Source organism: Sinocyclocheilus grahami, unplaced genomic scaffold (genome assembly GCF_001515645.1).
Source record: "Sinocyclocheilus grahami isolate Dianchi unplaced genomic scaffold, SAMN03320097.WGS_v1.1 scaffold100.1, whole genome shotgun sequence".
NCBI lineage: Eukaryota > Metazoa > Chordata > Actinopteri > Cypriniformes > Cyprinidae > Sinocyclocheilus > Sinocyclocheilus grahami.
Window position 1 is genome coordinate 1582753 of NW_015505279.1, and position 21864 is coordinate 1604616.

Consider the following 21864-nt stretch of genomic DNA (forward strand, 5'->3'; position numbering starts at 1 on the left):
TATTCAGGTTTGGTATGTGTGAGTTTGAGAATTCATGCTTGAAACGTTTATTCTAATCACTTCGTTGTCAAATGTATCATATTCTTGTTATAGAAATCATGTCCAAATGTATACTCTGCCAGAGCGGGAAAACTGGGACCATGTGAATGATGAGATAACAGTTGATTTATGAATGGGGAGGAGAAATATACAACACCCCGAGCAAGCACGACATCTAATTGGTCAAAACACCATTTGGGGTGTGTTAAACAGCCTGGTTTAAAAACTAGAAACACCATCAAACTTTGCTTTTTGTGTCTAGCTTTTAGCTTTTCGCTTCTAGTCATGCTTTTTAGCTATATGCTTTTTAGCCATGCGGCTTTTAGCTTGTCGCTTTTAGTCGTGCTTTTCAGTCATCACTTCTTAGCGCTTTTTGAGCGGGCTCTGGAGAAGGAGGAGATCTTTGGAGGAGATGCTCTTTTTGACCATGAGGAGAAACGCCACCTGGTCTCGTCAAACATTACTTCTATTTATATTTCTTTAGTTTATTTTATTTTCCGTTGAGAGTTTCTTGTTTTGAGTTAAGTTTGCCTAACGCCGCATCTCAGAAAGAGTGCCGTCTAAAACTTCAACTGCAGACCACAGCTCCACGTCGCCAGCCAACGCCCAATCACTGGCTTCCCAAGACTGAACCTCCAGCCAATCAGAAAAGCGGGAAACCCCTTTCGGCAACCAGACGAGGAAGGGAACCCACACACAGGAAAGCAAGTACCTCCAGATCCTAGCTGAACTGGTGCATTTAATATAAATTTTAACCTAATTGAGGAACTCAATGCTAGGGTTAATTAAGTGATTGATGGTTGTTCAGATATATGCAATTGCACATATTGCTGTAAACTTGGGATTTCACATTTTCATGCTCTTAAACTCATTATTTCCTCACTTTCTCTCTTTCTGCAACTTGTGTGAATGCGTGTGTTCATGTGTTAGATTAGTTTATATGTCTTAGATGTATCCAATAAAGCCTTATTTATATTGAAAAGAGAAGTATCTCATGTTTTGTGCTCACAAGTTAATGTCTTAAACTGCCGATCTTGTTACTGTGCTAATTAATAGTGTTTTCACTATATTTTGGATATAGATATCCATTGCAGAATTGATGTCATACGGCTCGTTCACTGAATCGCTGGCCGTCTCAGTGATCAGCCGTAAAACAGTGATTCTGTCCAAATGCCCTTAATGGTGGAGTTCCCTTTAAAATCTTAAATGATTCCCTTTGAGCTAAATTATTGACCTGTTTCCCTTACAACATGTTTCAGAGTATTCTTATAGCAAGCTATAACATTGAGCTGGCGGCTTTCCCCCTCTCTCTCTCTAACGTTACCTGATGCGCTGCACTGACGCAGTCACGTTCATTTGATTTGAAACTCTTGTTTGTGTACTTTTTAGACGCAGACTCTGAGGCGTTCTGCAGCAGATATTTTGTTGTGCACCATGGTCTTGGCGCTTCATGCTACCGAGCGTTGGTCTGCCCGAGTAATATAATATTTATTTCAGCTCTGCTGCTGCGTTGAGCTGAAACATTAAGTGGAAAGCTGTTTTAACATTTAATGCTATATGGCTCAGGTTGTAGAGTTGAGCAGACAGGGTTTCCTATCTCTCTACTTCTGCGCTGCACTAATGCAGGCACGTGCATTGAATTGGTACTTACGCTTCCAGCTCTCATTTCGTGTACTGCTTTTAGGCACAAACTCTAGGAGTCCTGCAGTGGATGTTTGTCATACATTATGGTCTTGAGGCTTCATGCTACCAAGCCTTAATCTGCCCGGCTGTTAATTTTTCTTTCAACTCCGTTGATGCTTTGAGCTGGAACAAATCAGTGGGCACGCTCACATATCTAGAGTAAATTCCTATGGCAAGCTGTTTTACACCTAATGCCATAGTGACTCGGGCTGCAGAGTGAACAGGGTATTTTCCTGTCTCTACTCCTGCACTGCATTAATTAAGGCACGTACATTGATTTGGCGCTTACGCTTCCAACTCTTGTTCATGTGACTGTTTTTAAGCACGGACTCCACAGCTGACATTTGCCGTGCGCTATGGGTTTTGGCGCTTCATGCTACCAAACACTAGTCTGCCCGGCTAATAATTATTATTCTTTCAGCTCCACTGCTGTTTTGAGCTGGAACAAATAGTGGACTCTGTGCTATGAGCTAGCTCTGTGGAGTTTTGCAACACACATTTGTCGTGCAACATGGTTTTGGCATTTCAGGCTGCCAACACTATTTGCATAACTAATCATTATACTTCTCATCCCAACTTAGATGCACTGAGCTGAGCTACTGTGTGAATGAGTTCACATGTAAGAGTATCTTTTATGGCAAGCTATTAATGCTCACCATGGTCAGCCTACTTCATGTGATTGATGCGGCGCTTTTGCTACCAACACTCGCTTCACATGGCTGGCTGCATTATGTGACTGCAGCATACATTATTGTGCACTAGAGATGTTGGGTGCTTTATGCTACCAAGCAGTGGTTTGCATGTCTAATTACTCTGTTCTTTTCAGCTTCGCTGTTGCATTGAGCTGGAACTGTGTATTAATGTGGGCACCCTCCAAGTGTGTTTGCCTCTCTATCAGCTGTTCCGCCGCTTGTTGCGTTCAGACTGATTTTGACCGTTCGTCGCGCCTTAGCTTTGGAGATCGAGAGGATAGCCCTAAAGTCATTGGTGCAGGGTCTATATTGACATCCAAGTCCCCACTCTGTGGTTGGTGCTGGCATGCCTGATTTTAGTATCCATTCCTGTTTCAGAGTTTTTCTCCACAACTCAGGTGTTTCGGGACCTCATGAGGGAGGATCAGGCTGTCATATGGTTACACCATTCAGCTTCTACGGGTTGATTGGAGAGACACAGGAAGTTCATCAGGTTTGCTTTTGAAATAAAGCTTGCCAATACTGTATTCTTTCATTACCTTGACGATTGGCTGATATTAGCTCAATCACACAAACTGTTTGGAGCAGCGTTTTCTGGCACTCCAACGGTTCTTACCCAATTGAATGGTTGTCACATTAGGTCAAGGACACGGCTGTGGTCTCATACATGGATTGTCAGAGAGGATTACGCCCACTGTGCAGGTTGGTGAGATTTGTTCTTCTTTGGACGCAGACCAGGTTCCTGTCGATCAGAGCAGTTCATGTCCTGGGTCACCTGAACTCAGGAGTGGACTTACTCTTGAGACAGAGTTGGAGGCTGGAGAATGGAGATTGTACCCTCAGGTGGTGAGTCTCATATGGCAGAGGTTTGGCCAGAGTGGAAGTGGATTTGTTTGCTAAAAAAATAAAAAAATAGAGCATGCGCATTACCCGCTCTGGTTTCCTTGTCTCCTCTGTCGCCTCTGGGTGTGGATGCTCTAGCCCAAGAATTATACCTTCCAGGGGTCTTATGCCTTCCAGTCAACCCGTTTGCTCCCAAACGATTCTGTTCAGTGTAAGGTTGGTCAGAGTGAACGTCTGTTGTTGGTGGTGCTGTTTTGGCTCTCTCATACGTGGTTCTCAGAATTGGTCAGTCTGTTAGCCGGCCCCCTTGGGAGGTTTCCCTCAGACACGACCTGCTGACTCAGGTTCGGGGCATGATTGGACATCCCCATCAGGATTTTTGGAACTAATGGGTGTGACTCCTGAGCAGAGTTGAAATGGGTTCCGGTCTCTTGGCAGAGATTACCAACACTATTCTTAATTCTAGAGCTCCCTCCATGAGACGCTGTATGACCTTAAGTGGACACAATCTGCTGGTTTCCCCATTTCATGCAGGGACGAGATGGCTTAGGCCTTTCCGCCCAGCACAGATTCCTTTTTGGGACTTATTTTCAGGCCATCCTTTTGAACCGTTTAAGTCTGTCAGATAACTTTGAAACCTTAAGCAGTTTTTTGGTAATCCTATCCACTCTTAGAGGACTGATGATCTGCAGGCTCTGTCAGCTCCTCTTGTATGGACTTTGCCCCTAGGCTGGTTAAGTCTTACTGCTTCCTAGGCCTAGTTAATCTTAAGGCTGCTTTGACTCCGCTTTACTTTCAGCAAATGGTTGGAGGCTTTCTCCCCTGCTATGTGGGGTCAGATAGTGACTATACCTCTAGCCTATGCGGCGCGTGGTGGGACTTCGCCTCTAGAGGTGCGTGCTCATTCTACGAGAGCAATGGCTTCGTCTCAGGCCCCTGCTATGTGGGGTCAGATAGTGACTATACCTCTAGCCTATGCGGCGCGTGGTGGGACTTCGCCTCTAGAGGTGCGTGCTCATTCTACGAGAGCAATGGCTTCGTCTCAGGCTCTTTTAAAGGGCCTTTGATGGGAGATGTCTGTGCTGTGGCAGGTTAGTCCTCTCCTAGCACCTTCATCAAGTTCTGTAGTCTAGATGTGAGGATGGCTCCTGGCTCCCGGGTCTTATCCACTTGAGCAGACGCTTTCCTTGGTCTCCAGCTATCTAAGGTACGTCAGGCGTTATGGTATAGCGTTCCCAAAGCGATGACGTCATCGCAGCGTTGAAGTTACCTATGAGAGGGAACATCTCGGTTACGTATGTAACCCTAGTTCCCTGAATAGGGAACGAGATGCTGCGATGAGGGCCGTCCGTACCTTGATAGCACTTCCTTCGTCATAGTGTAAAATCTGATGAAAGCATACGCAACTTATGCTTGGGGTGGTGCTAAGCGCTATTGGCCAATACATTGGCGTGATGGTATAAGGGCTTCAGACATTCGTCACACCGGAGGTGTTCCCAAAGCGATGACATTATCGCAGCATCTAGTTCCCTATTCAGGGTTACATACATAACCGAGATTTTCTCAGCGTAGCGGTGTGCTTGTAAACTTATATTATAAAATTATTATTATTTTACAAGAACGACGTGAAGAGAGCATACACAGCTGTTGTTTATATTGCTGTTTGTACCCTGTGGAAGTAAGGTTAGCTGCAGCAAGGGGCTATAATATTTTTGTTCAATGGCTGTTTCTCTATTCCAAGAACGCAAAGAACAGACTTGCCGTTCTCGTGGAGACCAGTCTTGCCAAGCTTCCTTGGAAGAACGAACTCGAAAGGACACGAGAACACAGAACGCACCCTTATGAGAATTGAGATGTGCTGCGTTCTTGCTTAACTGACCGCATAGTCATAGCATAAGCAGCGGCCAATGAACCATAAATATAATATAACATAACATTACAAACAAATGTCATAACTTATTAAAACATTTCATGCTATTATAAATATTTCATATAATTGTATCATTTTATTTTACAGCGTTATATGTTTAACTATGACTATGTTAAGATTCATTTTAATACGCCAATACAAATACTGCAGACTTTTCTCCATTAAAATTAAGCAAAACAAAATGATAAATGTTTACTTTCAAGAGCCGTCAAGTATTTGCGAGAGCGAGTTTATAGCTTACAGGCTTCCATACACCGGCCGCCCGCAGTGTCTTCTGGGATTTCTAATGGCTCGATTCTCTCAAGTCTGCACTCGATGCATCCTCGATATCAAGAACACATCCGGGCACTTTCATGCATCCTCTGTACTTGCGTTCTTGAGAATTGGAATTGAACTTTGACGGTTAATGATGACGTAGAGCGAGAACACAAGGACGCAAGATCGCTGAAGAACGCATATTGAGAAACGGCCAATATTTTCCTAATGATAATTTTATGATCGGTTTATAAAAGCTACTACGAGCACATTTTCCCCATTTTTAATCACAGAATAAGGCAGGAAATATATTCTATAGTTTCTTAAATGATATGTCAATCAGCATTATTCAGTTTATTTATTACCTGGAGATAACTTGAAAAACAAACAAACCATATATTTTCGCAATGGTATGTTTATTGTCTTCACATTTTTTCTGCTTTTTATTCAGCTCAGCTACAGCGATAGCCAGATGTTTTTGTCTATATTAGGGTTTCCTGCACATCATAAGTCATTCCTTCTATGAGTCTGTTTTGGACTTTCTGCACGAGAGCACCCTCCGGCTTCGAGTATGAATTAAACATACACTGCGTGAGAGTGTTGAGCGCTCCAGATATTCACTTCTCATTTTGGATACGAATAAAACGTCAGGTCATGCATAGACTATCGATACTGTCTCTTTGAATTTAAATCTAGAAACCTCTACGTGAACACACCTACCCAAATAAAAAGCGGAGGACGAATTTACATTTCACTAAAATTAAATATAAAAAAATGCAGCTAACGTTTTACACAGCAATATAAACAAAGGTGCCTGTTCTCTTTCGTTCTTGCTGTTTGATTGGGAAAAGGGCGTCAAGGGGTCTTGTCTTTATGTTATCTGACTAAAAACTATTACTTTGAACTTATATTATTACATTATTTATTTAAAAAACGTAGAGTGCCTTAAAAATAATTATCACAACACTGATAAAACATATCAGTGTATACTGATTTTCTCATCCTTCGATTTATACTTATCAATCCTGTTTTTATTATCATTATCTTTCAAAAAAATAAATACATTCAGAAAAGGATTAGAATATAATTCTATTTTAAATAAGACTATTTTTTTTCTACAACAACAACAGTAGTTTACAACAGCAAAACCACCATACCCTGTAAACTCAATAATAATAATAATAATAATAATATAATTCAGTTTCTAATTCCAGAGTAATTAAGAGGTGCAAAGAAAAAAATCTTTAACTTTTAAACCTAAAATGGTCTTTTCTGTTCTGTGTTTCTATTTCAAAACTGCGTCACGGCATTTGCTGCTGCTATCAATACAGAAGCATCCGTTTCGATACACGTCTCAGCAAGGAGCACAGCCCTATTAAAAGTCGTGCTCCATGTGCCCCTTTTATACTTGTTTGAGCACCTGCCCCTCCAAAGGTCTCTGCACGGCCCTGAGTGTGTGTGAATAACTACTGGATTCATTGTATATTTATAAAAGATGCGTGTCAAATGAGGTCAAAATTTGGTTTTCAAATTTAACACTGGGTCTATTCGTGGGTCGTCTGAATGACTAGACGGTTTTAAGAAAGACACCGATCTGATGCCATATATAGATGCCAATCAAAGCTATTTCAAAATAAATTTATCACAAAAGTAGCACTTTAACCCTCTTAGGCTGTTCTTTGGATGCTCGTGTTAATTTTTTATCTTATTTACCCCAAGTTTTTAAATAATTGCACTTGTTGGGCAAGACCCTTGGCGGTAGGGCTGTGCTATATGGACAAAAAAACCTATCGCGATTTCTTTGATCAATTTTGCGATTTCGATTTTAATCAAGATTTTGACACACACAGACATGCTTTACAGTCATTAATGCATTCAGTGTGAATTTGAAACATATTTCCAAAGGAAAACCAATTAGAGCTTTATCAAAAAGCTGTAACATGTCTCTAGAACAGACATAAGGCAAAATAATCACTAAGTAAAGGTGTAACAAAATGTCTCTAAAATAGACATATGGCAGGAAAAAATAACAGGGATTTTTTTTTTTTGCCATGCATTGGTCATAGAGCTCTTTGTGGCATTGCCTCAGATGTTGAACTAGATTTGTTGTGCCAAGTTCACATGTACTCCGTCTGCAGTGCGTATACAGTATGTGTATGCGGTGCAGAAGCAGCACGGACTCATTTTGCTTTCACACAGGACGCTTTTGCAGTCTGCTCCTGATCCACGGCTGTTTACCACAAACAACATTTATCCATTATTTTGATTTCAAATCCAAACGTTGTTTCTGAAAATGCTTTTTCAGCATTGTGATTCTCTTTTATCACAGTACAGTGATACAATCTTTCATAGACATATTCACGTTTAAACTCCATAAATATAACTTTGTTTAACTACCACCACGAGTGCCATCTATTATTGCGTTGTTATCTAAAAGTGCACTTTTCCTTGTTTTAAATCTAGCCAAAAAGCTATGTGTTGACTGTGAAACAGTAGACTTTAATTATATGCATTTATGGTGTAATTACTAAATTTCCATGTCAATCCATGTTAATTTTTACCACGAATACAGCCCCTGCTCCATAACTAAAGCAGGGAAACCCTGTATGACATACACCTTTCTCGTGCTCCATTCAGGCGCGCTGCATTCAGATTGGTTCGGATAGCATACTTTGGGAGGTCGGGGGCGTGGAAAATCGTGCTATAAAGCAATTTAGAAATCGCGCAAGCTCAAATCGCGATTTTATGATGATTTCGATTAATCGCACAGCCCTACTTGGCAGACCCTTTTGGTGTAACCAAACCCTTTCTTTTTCTTTTTTTAATGAAATAACACCAATTTCCTTTAAGTAGAAATAATAAAATTATGCACTTCTTTTGGCATTTTAGATTTCAGCATCATTTGTTGTATAAATACAGTATATTAATACAACACATTAAAAATTGCTCTGTGTTAGGCTCTTAATTATTAATTTCCAATGGTAAGTTAATTTTGACAGTGAACAGCCAAGGTGTTAAACCTTTCAAATTATTTATTATTTTTATTTATTTTTTCAGTCACCAAGTTTTGAAGTCCTTTAATGAAGGACAAAAAAAATATCCGTTCCAAATTTACTGTGTGTCCTAGGAGAGTTTAAGAGGATAGGAGGGTTTTAGCATGCGGACAGAAGAAAACTAGTATAAAAAAGAAAAAAAATCTAGCTAAACTCATTTGTCAACCATAATAAACAAATTTTATCTGTGTGTTGCTGGATGATTATTCAAGTAGTCAGCCATCATGATCCAACCCAAAACAATTTACTGCATTCGGAGACTCCACTGGCTCATTATAAAGTCAATCTATGTCACACATACACTATTAAGGCATTAATATATTCTGCTGCTCCCTCTTTTACAAAACAACACAAAAACTCAGAGAACAGTCAACATTTAGTTGTGTAGAATTCAAACAGAGTAAGTTCACTACACAGAGTATATTCAGATCCTACAAGGATCTTCTAACCTCAGAGGAAACTGGAGAAGGAAATGATACTCCTCCAAACAGAGTCAAGAGTTGGACCACACTCACTCAAAGACATGTTCTCCTCTGAGCAAAAGCAAGTCACAGTGATGTGGTCATCACCAAAATGAACAAACCTCACAACACAAACACGCACAACTCAAACACAACAAGCTATTATGAAAGTGCCTAAAAACACCAGCACAAACACGTGCTGTTTGGAGGACATGTGTTCAGTGTGTCTTACTTTGATTTGATAGGGCGCCTCATAGCTCCTATGAGGGCTGAATCCAGCACACAGTTTGAAGAGGCTTTTCATGGCTGAACATGACTGTTTAACATCTGTTTACTGCTCACGACCACTGTGCTCATCCTCTGTGCTGGAGATCTGGTGTGACCACCATTTGCCTCACGCAGTGCAACACATCTCCTTCGCATAGAGTTGATCAGGTTGTTGATTGTGGCCTGTGGAATGTTGGTCCACTCCTCTTCAATGGCTGTGCGAAGTTGCTGGATATTGGCAGGAACTGGAACACGCTGTCGTATACGCCGATCCAGAGCATCCCAAACATGCTCAATGGGGGACATGTCCGGTGAGTATGCTGGCCATGCAAGAACTGGGATGTTTTCAGCTTCCAGGAATTGTGTACAGATCCTTGCAACATGGGGCCGTGCATTATCATGCTGCAACATGAGGTGCTGGTTGTGGATGAATGGCACAACGATGGGCCTCAGGATCTCTTGCATTCAAAAAGCCATCAATAAAATGCACCTGTGTTTGTTGTCCATAACATACGCCTGCTCATACCGTAACCCCACCGCCACCATGGGCGAACAGCTAAACCCACACAACACCATACACGCTGTCTGCCATCTGCCCTGTATAGTGAAAACCGGGATTCATCCATGAAGGGAACACCTCTCCAAAGTACCAGACGCCATCGGATGTGAGCATTTGCCCACTCAATTCGGTTACGACGACAAACTGCAGTCAGGTCGAGACCCCGATGAGGACGACGAGCATGCAGATGAGCTTCCCTGAGACGGTTTCTGACAGTTTGTGCAGAAATTCTTTGGTTATGCAAACCGATTTGTAACAAAGTTTGTAGTCACGGGAAGAAGGAGGTGGGAACCGGCGAACGTTCAAAGAAAACTTTAATAATAAAATAAACACAAAATAGCGCGACAGCCCCTCGCGGACGACTGTCACGCACAAACAGAACCAAAACACAAAATAAAGTCCAGGCCTGGTCCTCTCTCGTCTTTCACTGTCGTAACTCCTCCTTTTATCCTTCCGGAGCTCCTCAGTGGGACTCGAGACCGATGAGTGGTGCAGGTGTCGCTCATTATCAATTACTCCACCGGCCTCGCTCCGTTCCCACGGCTCTACTGCCCCCCTCCCCCCTCCGGGGGAGCCGATCACGGCGGCCGCGGTGTACCTGGGGGTAAGGACAGAGTCGTATACGCCGATCCAGAGCATCCCAAACATGCTCAATGGGTGACATGTCCGGTGAGTATGCTGGCCATGCAAGAACTGGGATGTTTTCAGCTTCCAGGAATTGTGTACAGATCCTTGCAACATGGGGCCGTGCATTATCATGCTGCAACATGAGGTGCTGGTTGTGGATGAATGGCACAACGATGGGCCTCAGGATCTCTTGCATTCAAAAAGCCATCAATAAAATGCACCTGTGTTTGTTGTCCATAACATACGCCTGCTCATACCGTAACCCCACCGCCACCATGGGCGAACAGCTAAACCCACACAACACCATACACGCTGTCTGCCATCTGCCCTGTATAGTGAAAACCGGGATTCATCCATGAAGGGAACACCTCTCCAAAGTACCAGACGCCATCGGATGTGAGCATTTGCCCACTCAATTCGGTTACGACGACAAACTGCAGTCAGGTCGAGACCCCGATGAGGACGACGAGCATGCAGATGAGCTTCCCTGAGACGGTTTCTGACAGTTTGTGCAGAAATTCTTTGGTTATGCAAACCGATTTGTAACAAAGTTCGTAGTCACGGGAAGAAGGAGGTGGGAACCGGCGAACGTTCAAAGAAAACTTTAATAATAAAATAAACACAAAATAGCGCGACAGCCCCTCGCGGACGACTGTCAAGCACAAACAGAACCAAAACACAAAATAAAGTCCAGGCCTGGTCCTCTCTCGTCTTTCACTGTCATAACTCCTCCTTTTATCCTTCCGGAGCTCCTCAGTGGGACTCGAGACCGATGAGTGGTGCAGGTGTCGCTCATTATCAATTACTCCACCGGCCTCGCTCCGTTCCCACGGCTCTACTGCCCCCCTCCCCCCTCCGGGGGAGCCGATCACGGCGGCCGCGGTGTACCTGGGGGTAAGGACAGACAGACGAGGCGAGAGAAAAGGAGACGGAAGGATGAGGAGAGACAGATACGAGAGAGGAAAAGAAGCGAGTCCCCCGTTCTCTGCTCCTCCCCAATCATGGCGGACGGCAGCAGGCTCCGGCCTCCTCGCGAACGGGGCCGACTCCTCTGCTCCCTCTCAGACGGCAACCACCCCTCCTCGACCCAGGGGCGTGGCAGCGAGCTCTCCTTCCCACCTCGTTCTCCATCGTTCCAGCACCACCGCCTCGGGCTGCCACCGACAGTCTCTCCGCTTGCTCCTGTTGCCCGATTTCCTCAGCACCGCGATGCATCTTGATATGCCACACCTGTGAGGTGGATGGATTATCTCGGCAAAGGAGAAGTGCTCACTAACACAGATTTAGACAGATTTGTGAACAATATTTGAGAGAAATAGGCCTTTTGTGTACATAGAAAAAGTCTTAGATCTTTGAGTTCAGCTCATGACAAATGGAGGCAAAAACAAAAGTGTTGCATTTATAATTTTGTTCAGTGTAAAAACAGAAAACTTTTCATGCATTTTGGCTATTGTTTACATGACAACAACGTTTTGGTGGCCTGAAAATGCAAACTTTTGAAAAAAAAAAAAGGGTTTCAAAGCGCAACTTTTTAAAAATTACGTTAATCATCTCTGTGTAAACTACGAAAACTGTGATTTCATTTGCATACATATTACGTGTTCAGACATTGTTATCTGTACATGAATCTTTTAAAAAATGCAAAGGAAAAACTTTTAAATTGTTGTGCAAACGTACCCTTAATCTTTTTGTATCTTTCTAAGAGTTGTAGCGTCTGCGTAGGATCATGCATGATAGTTGGACTGTTTATGGCTTAAAAGACCCCTTTTAGCCTTTAGCGCTACTCTACACTGCTCAAAACTCGCATTTGAATCGTCAGTGTCAAATCCTTTATATATGAAAACATACTTACAGTCTGTAAATCAGAACAGCTGGCATTGTAGTCTACTCTCCCAGGATCAGGAAACAGTCCTCCATAAAATGTGCTGCACACATCTGAATATTTTGGTTAAACTGTTCTGGAACAGTGTTGTAAATACAACTTAACCACTGATTTCTAGCCGTGTCCTCTTTTGGAAGGCCAAACAAAGTATTTTCGTTTTCACAACAAAACACACAGCGTCTCCACGACATGGCGGCTGCGGTGGCAACAATACTATAGCGAGAATAAAAGTCTTCTTGCTTTGCGTGAACATTTGGGCGGCGTTATGCAAATCTTCCCACACAGTGATGTAGACATGTGGGGGCGTGTTTAAACGAGGCATTTTAGGAGGGCGTGGACCAGTCTTAACTTTTATAAAGAATATCTCTTTGGGTTTGAGACTTTAGTCTTTGCAACTTTAGGGATCTTATCTATTCACGAACAGCTTGTAACACTCCAAAGAGGAAGGAAAATTTGAAATCGTATCATATGACCCCTTAACTTAACTTACTTAATATATGGTTTATATTCAGTATAATGTGCACAATACGCAAATATGTCTCTGCAGAATATCTAATTGATTTGTTAGCTTAGCTAGTTAGCATGAGTCCTTTAGCACCCGATGGTCTTTTTTATTTTCCTGTGTGTCACCTTTGATGCCGCAGCTCAGTAAATCCACTAATGAAGGGTTTATTGAGTACAGTGCAACTGAGGTAAGTGCCGCAGAGAGAAAGCAGCTGCAGAGGTCAGATCTGTGCATCATACCTTGTCACTGTCTACAGTGTTCTGAGAGGTTCTGGATGCGATGGAGATGGTGTCCTGCTGACTGCTGCCATCTCCTTGACTGTCAGCATCCTCACCAGCCTCCCTGCAGCCAAACACACAAATAAGAGTCCCGATTAGGGATGTGCCTGAAGCTGGATACTTTATTCAGCACAGATAATGTTGTCAAAATGAATAAATTCAAACAAATAACAATATTCATTAGATACAGTCAGTCCTTGTTCTTGCTGGATAACAGGTGAGCCAGCTGAATAGTTTAGATAAACAACACAGAAAAAGTGAATGTGTAAAGTGAATAAGTGTAACCTTTATGAATGAAACAACACAATATCATTGCCTTCATGACTATTTGACGTTTTGGCGAATACTTATTTCCATATGTACACATTTTAACAAGCGAATGGAGCTTGCATGAGGAGAGACAAGATGGCAAATGTTTATACATGAGCATAAGCCTCCTGCATCGTCATGCATAAATGGGTATGAATATTCATGAATGTAGTGTTTTGTCTCATTCTTTCAATAGATTTACATTTAGCAGATGCTTGCATCCAAAGAGACATACAAATGATTTGATCGCAACAAACAAAGCAGAATCTACAAATAGCAACGTTTACAACTGCAGCAGCATTTTGAGAGCTGAGATTATGATTGTATTATGAATGAATTCAGCGTTTCATTTTTAGGACTGGAATAGAGTATGCAAATGGTACAATGTGTCTGACCTCTTGCTGTTGTTGCGGGGTTTGGCTGGGGTTTTGGGAGCATGGATCGGTTCCTTTAGCGCCCCCTTCAGGTGAATGATTCTCTCCTGAATGACCTCTCGGATGTTTTTAATCCATTCTTGCTTCACCTCAATACTGGACGCCTGACACAGACACAGTCATGCACATTCAAAACAGAAGATTCCAACAGGACGACACAACAATCATGAAAAAAGCAGGAAATGTTTATGAAAATCTTTGCTCACATGCAATTTCACTGACTGGAACATGTTTATGAATACTTACCATTCTAATAAAAGTAATTTATTAATAATAAAATGATGTAATGTACCTTGAGGACAGTCTTGTTGTCGGATGAGGGTGTGCGTCCCACCCACAGGGCAAATTTACACGGGTCTCCTTCCACATGTTCTGTCACCCCCAATTCAGAAGTCTGCAAAAGCAGAAAAATCAGAACATCACCCACAGATATTAAAATTAATTCAGTATGCATGGAAATGTATTTAATGGCATAAGCGTATGGAGTATTTAAGACTGAGATAACCTAAGAGTGAACTTTACTGAAAGCGGAACTCTAATAAATTTGTCTGACAAAATTGAAAGCATTCCCTCAGTAAAATCCTTAACAGAGTCTTAAAATGTGTATGTGAGACAATTCCAGATGACCAGAGAAAAAAGCAAAGGCACATCTGGATCTGTTCACAGGCATACTGAGCACAGAGAGAGGGGTGACAAACGCCCCATCTGGTCCACACACCTGCACGGGCTGCTTCCAGGTATGTGTGGAGACACTTAACAGAGTTGCACAATGCGGTAAAACAGAATTCAGACATAACTGTGTTCATGTGTGCACTAACTGACCCTCCCATTATTAATTATAATCAATATTAATTAATTTATTCATTCGTTTATTTGAGAAATAACTATATTATATGCTTTTTTATATGTATTACATTTAGAATTTAAATCATAATATGAATTTTATTAAGGCAGAAGTTTTTTTTTAAGAAATAGCCACACATTACACAGATATAATGTTACTCACTTCATGACAGTTTTATTATTATTTCATGAATTATAAATTTAGCACAGTTTTGAAGGACTATGGCATATAGAGGTTTGTTTTTAGTTTTCAACCAATTTTAAAGAATGCCTTTAAAACTTCAAAATAAATCTGGGCCATTTTTTTTTTTACAAAAGCCTCATCCATATTGGATAACTTTACCTTAGTGACATACATATTTTACATATTTTCAACAACAATATGCAATAAAAGAAAACTTTTCAGCAACAATGTGATCAAATTTGATTAAAATTGACATGTATAATTACAAAAGGTTTATATTTCAAATAAATAAATCCCTTTCTATTAAATGTTCACTATCTCAACTATTAATTAAAGAATCCAGAAAAATCCCCCCCCCCAAAAAAACAAAAAACAAAAACAAAAACAAAAAAACAGTAAGCATTCAACATTGATAATAATCAGAAATGTTTCTTGAGCAGCAAATCAGCATATTAGCATGATTTCTGAAGGATCACTGCAGAAGCGACACTGAAGACTGGAGTAATGATGCTGAAAATTCAGCTTTGCATCAAAATATATTCACATAGAAAACATTTTAAATTGTAGCAAAATTTCACAATCTTACTGTATTTACTGCATTTTTGATCAGGTAAATGCAGCCTCTGTGAGCATAACATACTTCTCTCTATTATCTTAACAACTTCTTAACATTCAAAAATCTTACAAAACCCAAACTTTTGAATGGTAGTGTATGTGATGAATGTACGTGAGATGCAATGAAAATTATATATAACTAAAAAAAATATAACTAAATACCAGTAGTTTGTTCTTGTAGATGTATTTGGATCGTCCCGCTGAGTCTTTGATTTCTTTGCTGAAGACGAGGGAGATCTCGAAGAGGAAGAGGTGGCGGTCTCGTCCCTTACGGATCAGAGATTTGGGGTCCCACACCTGGAAGGTGTCCTGCAGGATGAGTTCACCCTGAACATCCAGATTCTCATCAAAACCTGACGGAAGAAAACATCACGCCAGAGGCTGAAGGTTAAGCGGATCAGTGGAAAAGACTCATAAGTGTGTGTGTGTGTGTGTGTGTGCGTGCGTGTGTGTGTGTGTGTGTTTGTGTGTGTGTGTGCATGTGCGTGTGTGTTTGTGTGTGTGCGTGTGTGTGTGTGTGTGTGTGCATGTGTGTGTGTGTGTTCGGTGGTGTTGTACCCTCAAGCATGCTGACGTGCATGGCGTCGTTGGCTCTCTTTGGCACACTCAACATGACCTCCAGCCCGTCCTTAATTTCACCTTTACCTTCTTCACAGCAGGACAGCAGCTCCTGTAAGCACACACACTGTACTGTACTGTACTGTACACACTACACAGCATCTGACCTTCTCAAAAACACACGGTACCTTGAGCAGCAGCTGGTATTTGGTGATTCTCTGCACAGGTTTGATGAGGTATGATGAAATAGAGTTGGCCAGACCATGTCTCTTCTGAATCTCCTGCTCAGAACAGACAAAACAATCATCATATATAAACAGAGCATCGTTCACACACACACACACACACACTTTGGATATTCGGATGAAACAGCAATTTTAAGTCTGCTAAAAAAGACTCTTCTTCTATTTATCATTCTGGGATTAACTCAATTGTTGATTGGTGTGATGCTATTTTTTTTTAAAGTGAACACTAAGAAAACGGAGGAAATCATTTTTGATCCTAAGGGTATTGGAGATCATATGCCTGTATTTGTTCACAATCAAGAAATGACACAGGTGCAACCATACAAGTATTTAGGAGTGCATATAGATAAATATCTCATGTGGGACACTCGTGTTAATTGGGTTTGTGCTAGCTAATGCTAGCTAATGAGTCTATTACAAATTTCCCCTTCTGGGACAATAAAGTATATTTAATTTAATTTCACTGACCAGCTGAATACAGTGACATGCTCAGGGTCAGAGACTCACTGACTACATCTTCTGACCACTTCACTGTGCTCTGATGAGTAATTTCATTTCAGCTACATTTACTTTAGTTCAGTAATGTTTTAAAACATGTGGGCAATTTGCTGAAGATATAAAATAAGACAAAATATATTCAGAGTTATTAAATTATTGATTGAGAAAACTCATCTGTACTTACGTCAAAAAAACTCCCAGCATGCTCTAGGATGAGCTGACTGGAATCTGGTTTGTTTTTGCAGTATCTCACGTAAATATTAAACTTATCAGCCTGAAACACAAGCACATAAGCTTTAATTTAGCATATCAAAGCAAAACAGAAAGAGCTGCCATATAATGTTCATTGATTGTCATAATTCTTGCTATAAAAAAAAATAATTGAGCTGGATCTGAATGTCTTAAGTATGTCCTAATAGTTTATGCATATGAGCAAAATTCAATAAAATTCAATAAAATTCAATTCAATTCAATTCAATTAAAATAAATTAAAATAAAATAAAATAAAATAAAATAAAATAAAATTAAATGGAATCTGGTTTGTTTTTGCAGTATCTCACGTAAATATTAAACTTATCAGCCTGAAACACAAGCACATAAGCTTTAATTTAGCATATCAAAGCAAAACAGAAAGAGCTGCCATATAATGTTCATTGATTGTCATAATTCTTGCTATAAAAAAAAATAATTGAGCTGGATCTGAATGTCTTAAGTATGTCCTAATAGTTTATGCATATGAGCAAAATTCAATAAAATTCAATAAAATTCAATTAAAATAAAATAAAATAAAATAAAATAAAATAAAATTAAATTAAATTAAATTAAATTAAATTAAATTAAATTAAATTAAATTAAATTAAATTAAATTAAATTAAATTAAATTAAATTCTGAATAAATAGGGTTTAGGGTTAGTCGCTTGTAATTATGTATAATTAACTGCTATTATTATAGTAGGTACATATAACATGGACACTGTAAAATAAAGTGTTACCATAAAACAATATTTTTCTCAATTGTTTGTTTTAAAAAAACACATAAATTGTATGAGATGTTAGGTGCACAACAACATAAATCGTTTCCTGAGCAAATGTAATGCCATGCGGGTGCTTTAGAAACACTCACCCATGTAACAAAGCAATGTCCCACATCCTCGGGTAACTGCTCATAATTGATCAGCTCTTTCACGAATATACTATAACACAAGCAAAACAACATGCAAATGAGTCCTAATCACTGCATTTCCATAACACCAGCGATACACAATTTGCATATGTATAATTTTAATTGGAAAGCATATTAGCCAACTCTATCATCTGCAAAAACAAGAAGACAGTGCGTATTCTGATCAAAAGCATTCATTCATTAATAGTTGATTAAATGAGAGAAACTCACTTATTATGGAAGTCGTAAATCTCCTGGATGTTTCCAAAGATGATGTGCTCTTTGTTGGCGATTCCTGGGGGGATTTCCTCTACGCCGTTGGTCATCTCCCACAAATACGTCTAATAAATATATCACACGAAGAGAAGTAAGTAGACATATAGTAGGAAATTACTGTCTGCTATTAATGGCATGCAGTATCTCAATGTACAGTACATGTACAGTAATGACCTTCAGCATCTTACACAGGTCATATCATGGCAAACATGTATTTCTTCTGAAATAATGGAGTTTGGTGTACATATAGACAGAAATACAGAAGACTTAAAGGTAGAGTAGCAAAAGTGTTTAAATGTAAGGATCAGGATTTATTATTATTATTAATACAAGTGAAACACTTACCTCTAAACATTCGTTTAAGTCCCTCACATAAGCCTTTTCTGTCTGCAACAGCTCTGCTATAATAAACCTGCAACAGTACAAAGCAGCAGTCGATTATAAGAGTCTGAAACTGTGGTGTGTGTGTGTGTGTGTGTGTGTGTGTGTGTGTGTGTGTGGAGGCTGTGTACGGTCACTTACTCTTTCTTCCGGGCTGATTTCCTCTTTTCCTCGTTGACCTCGTGGTTGGGGTCACGCAGTTTGACCTCTGGGTCAGTCAGACTGGCTGGAATGATATCCAACTCCAGATCTTTATTATCCTGAAACAAAGAATGAATGAATGAATAAATAATCTTTAAATAAATATATTTTATTTAAAAATTATAAAAATTATAAATACAATTATATATATATATATATATATACACACATACAGGTTAATGGGCTACTAAATAAAATTATCATTAATAATTAATATTAATAAGAATTATTACTATTATTATTCATACATTAGACAACTTAAAGTTTGTATACAAACTTTTCTGTCTAGCAGTTGTTTTTTTGAAAAACTAAATCAAGTAATTTTAGCTGGTTTTCAGTTGTTTTTGTTAATAAATGAGCTAGTTTTAACTGGGTTTTGCTAAATGACCTGGTTTTAGCTGGGTTTAACTGGATTTTAGATGTTTGTTTATTGAATCAGCTGGTTTTAAGCTGGTTTTTGCTAAATCAACTGGTTTTAAGCTTTTGTTGCTAAATCAACTGGTTTTAGCTGTTTTTCGCTTTAATGAGCTGGATTTAGCTGTTTTCTTTTAGCTTTTAAAAACTACTCAATTAAAACTTCAAACTGAAAACCTTTTAACTTCAAACTTTCTGGCTAGGCTTTTTCAAGCCAACTTAAAGTTTGTCTACACACTTTTCTGTCTAGCACTTGTTGTTTTTTCTAAATCAAGTGGGTTTTAGCTGGGTTTCAGTTGCTTTTGTTAATAAATGAGCTAGTTTGAACTGGTTTTTGCTAAATGACCTGGTTTTAGCTGGGTTTAACTGGATTTTAGCTGGGTTTTTTTATTGAATCAGCTGGTTTTTGCTAAATCAACTGGTTTTAAATGGTTTTAGCCATTTTTTTAATAGTTATTATTATTATTACGTAAAATGATCTACATAATGATAATTTTTGGCTAGGTGCAGTACCTCAGAGCTGATGCCCAGCGTGTTCTCCAGACTGCAGCGGTATTTGCTCATACGCAGGGAGAAATCTCTGTAGCGCTTGTCCACTGCTGACACCCACTTCTTCAGCTCGGTGACGTGCATGTGCCCTTTCTCCACAAAATTATCTGCCAGCTGGATCAACATCTTCACTTTCTCCTTTGTTTGCTGCGGCACACATGAACATTATGTGCGTGAGCGTGCGGTTTGTTCATTACGCTCAAAAGAATGACTTGTTCGAAGAGTTCAAGTGGCAGTATGTGTCACACATTAGAGACGAACATGAAAAGCAAGAGGAAGAGGTGAGGGGAAGTGTTTGTGCCTCTGTACCTTGGCAGAGACACGGAATTCTTCATATTCTCTCAGCAGTTCCTGAGTTTTCTCCACTGAGTCTCCTGGGGACGTGTGAGAGGCGAGATACACCTCTCCTGCCTCCTCGATCCACTCTAATGCCTGACACAGAGACAGACAGACTCACACACAAAGACCCAATATAGAATATTCTAATACTCTTAACTAGGGATGCACTGATACCGATACCGATACCGATACCGATACTGGTATCGGTATCGGGCCCGATACTGAGCTCCTGTACTCGTGCTGGTTAAAATGCCCCGATACCAAAAACCGATACCACACAGCATGTGATAAGTGCCATATTCAGACAATGAAACCGACAACAGAACAACAGACAGCAGAATGGAGTTATTAGAGATTAAGGATGCCTACGAAGTATATGTATGCAATGAATATAATGTTAAACATTCAGTATTAACGCCTGTATAGCTGATGTGCGCGAGTTGATAAGCAAAGCGCGCTGAGTGGATTGAGCGCGCGGCGGCGCAGATGCGCAAGCTTGTCGAGTGAATATATCTTTCTCACAGACATCACTGGAAAGTTTGTAGTTCGGTCGGATATGTCAAAAACAAGTAAAACAATGCACAAGTTACTAAACGGAAGGGAGAGAGAGAGAGAGGGAGAGAGAGCGCGCACTTCTGTTGTGTGATCTTTGATGTTCACTCACTCAGCACACGCATCATTTGGATTAAAACTAAATCATAAAAATAAGACCATTCATAGGGGCATTCACTATAAATGTCATTTATTTTTAACCTTAGGCATACACGACTTTCTGGCGAAAGTGAATCTAGCAGCCTGTGTGAAATGCGCTAGGCTGTACTATTCTGCATCAGTACAAATACCTGCACGCGTTGCGCATGTTTTGCTTGCTTGAGTGTTTCTGCATTATATGAGTGGCTTTGGAATTTAAATCGCAGCATGTTTCAGATGAAAACATTTCTGAAAATATCACAGTTAGGAGATTTATAACGAGTGGTTCCCTGCATTATTACAGCAAAGCGTGTGATTACAGTACTGAGCCGCTGCAATGGAGCAGCTCTAATGCTATTAAATTAAAGATGATGTACCACAGAGCAAAAAAATGAACAGTGAAAGTAACAAAAACTTGTAAAATACATTTTAATGGGCATAATTAAGTGTGAAAATAACAGAAGGATATACAGTCAAACCAAAAATTATTCAGAGACCAGATATAATTTTTGATATTTTTTTACTAGGGGGTGCAGGATACTATAGTTCATTTATGTAAGTGAGGAGAGCAAAATAAAGTAAACTGTGACAAATCATACCCAAGATTTCTTCATACAGTGGACGACCAGTAAAACAGAAAAAAGTTGAGGTTTGCATGAAGCTGGCTGACAGCATGCCCAGGAGACTACAGGCTGTCATTGAGGCTAAGGGCTGCCCGACTAAGTATTGATAGTTGTGTAAATACTGTCATACTAACAGCTGTCTGAATTTTGGTTGATTTTAATCCATTAGGCTACATACCTTTCTATCAAAGTTATCTAACATTATCAAGCTGAATTTGTTCTGACTCAGTTTAACTCTGAGTTCTTGTTATATTTTATTACCATGTTCTAAACTATAGCGAATAAACTGTGATCATGTGAGAAATGTTGGTGTCTGAATACATTTTGGTTTGACTATCTATTTGATAAATAAAGTTAACCAACTAACATTATACATACTCTTTTGGTTTCTGTACCGAATATTTTAAAAATGTACAAATGCAATAAAAATATTGGTATCGGTACTCGGTATCGGCAAGTACCAAAAATA

At 39.9% G+C, this 21864-nt stretch overlaps 1 protein-coding gene across 1 annotated transcript in view; it reads right to left on the reverse strand.

The window, feature by feature from the left end:
- The window catches only part of LOC107588258 (kalirin-like), a 266216-nt gene that overhangs the window by 70049 nt on the left and 174303 nt on the right, over window positions 1-21864 (reverse strand). The window contains exons 22-34 of the mRNA XM_016276291.1: window positions 20053-20175; window positions 19708-19890; window positions 18721-18839; window positions 18544-18610; window positions 18154-18263; window positions 17884-17953; window positions 16945-17034; window positions 16206-16298; window positions 16018-16129; window positions 15622-15812; window positions 14110-14211; window positions 13779-13921; window positions 13036-13138 (exon numbers count right to left, since the gene is read on the reverse strand). Of these exons, the coding sequence (XP_016131777.1) occupies window positions 13036-13138; window positions 13779-13921; window positions 14110-14211; window positions 15622-15812; window positions 16018-16129; window positions 16206-16298; window positions 16945-17034; window positions 17884-17953; window positions 18154-18263; window positions 18544-18610; window positions 18721-18839; window positions 19708-19890; window positions 20053-20175 (1506 nt within the window). The remainder of the gene's footprint in view (window positions 1-13035; window positions 13139-13778; window positions 13922-14109; window positions 14212-15621; window positions 15813-16017; window positions 16130-16205; window positions 16299-16944; window positions 17035-17883; window positions 17954-18153; window positions 18264-18543; window positions 18611-18720; window positions 18840-19707; window positions 19891-20052; window positions 20176-21864) is intronic.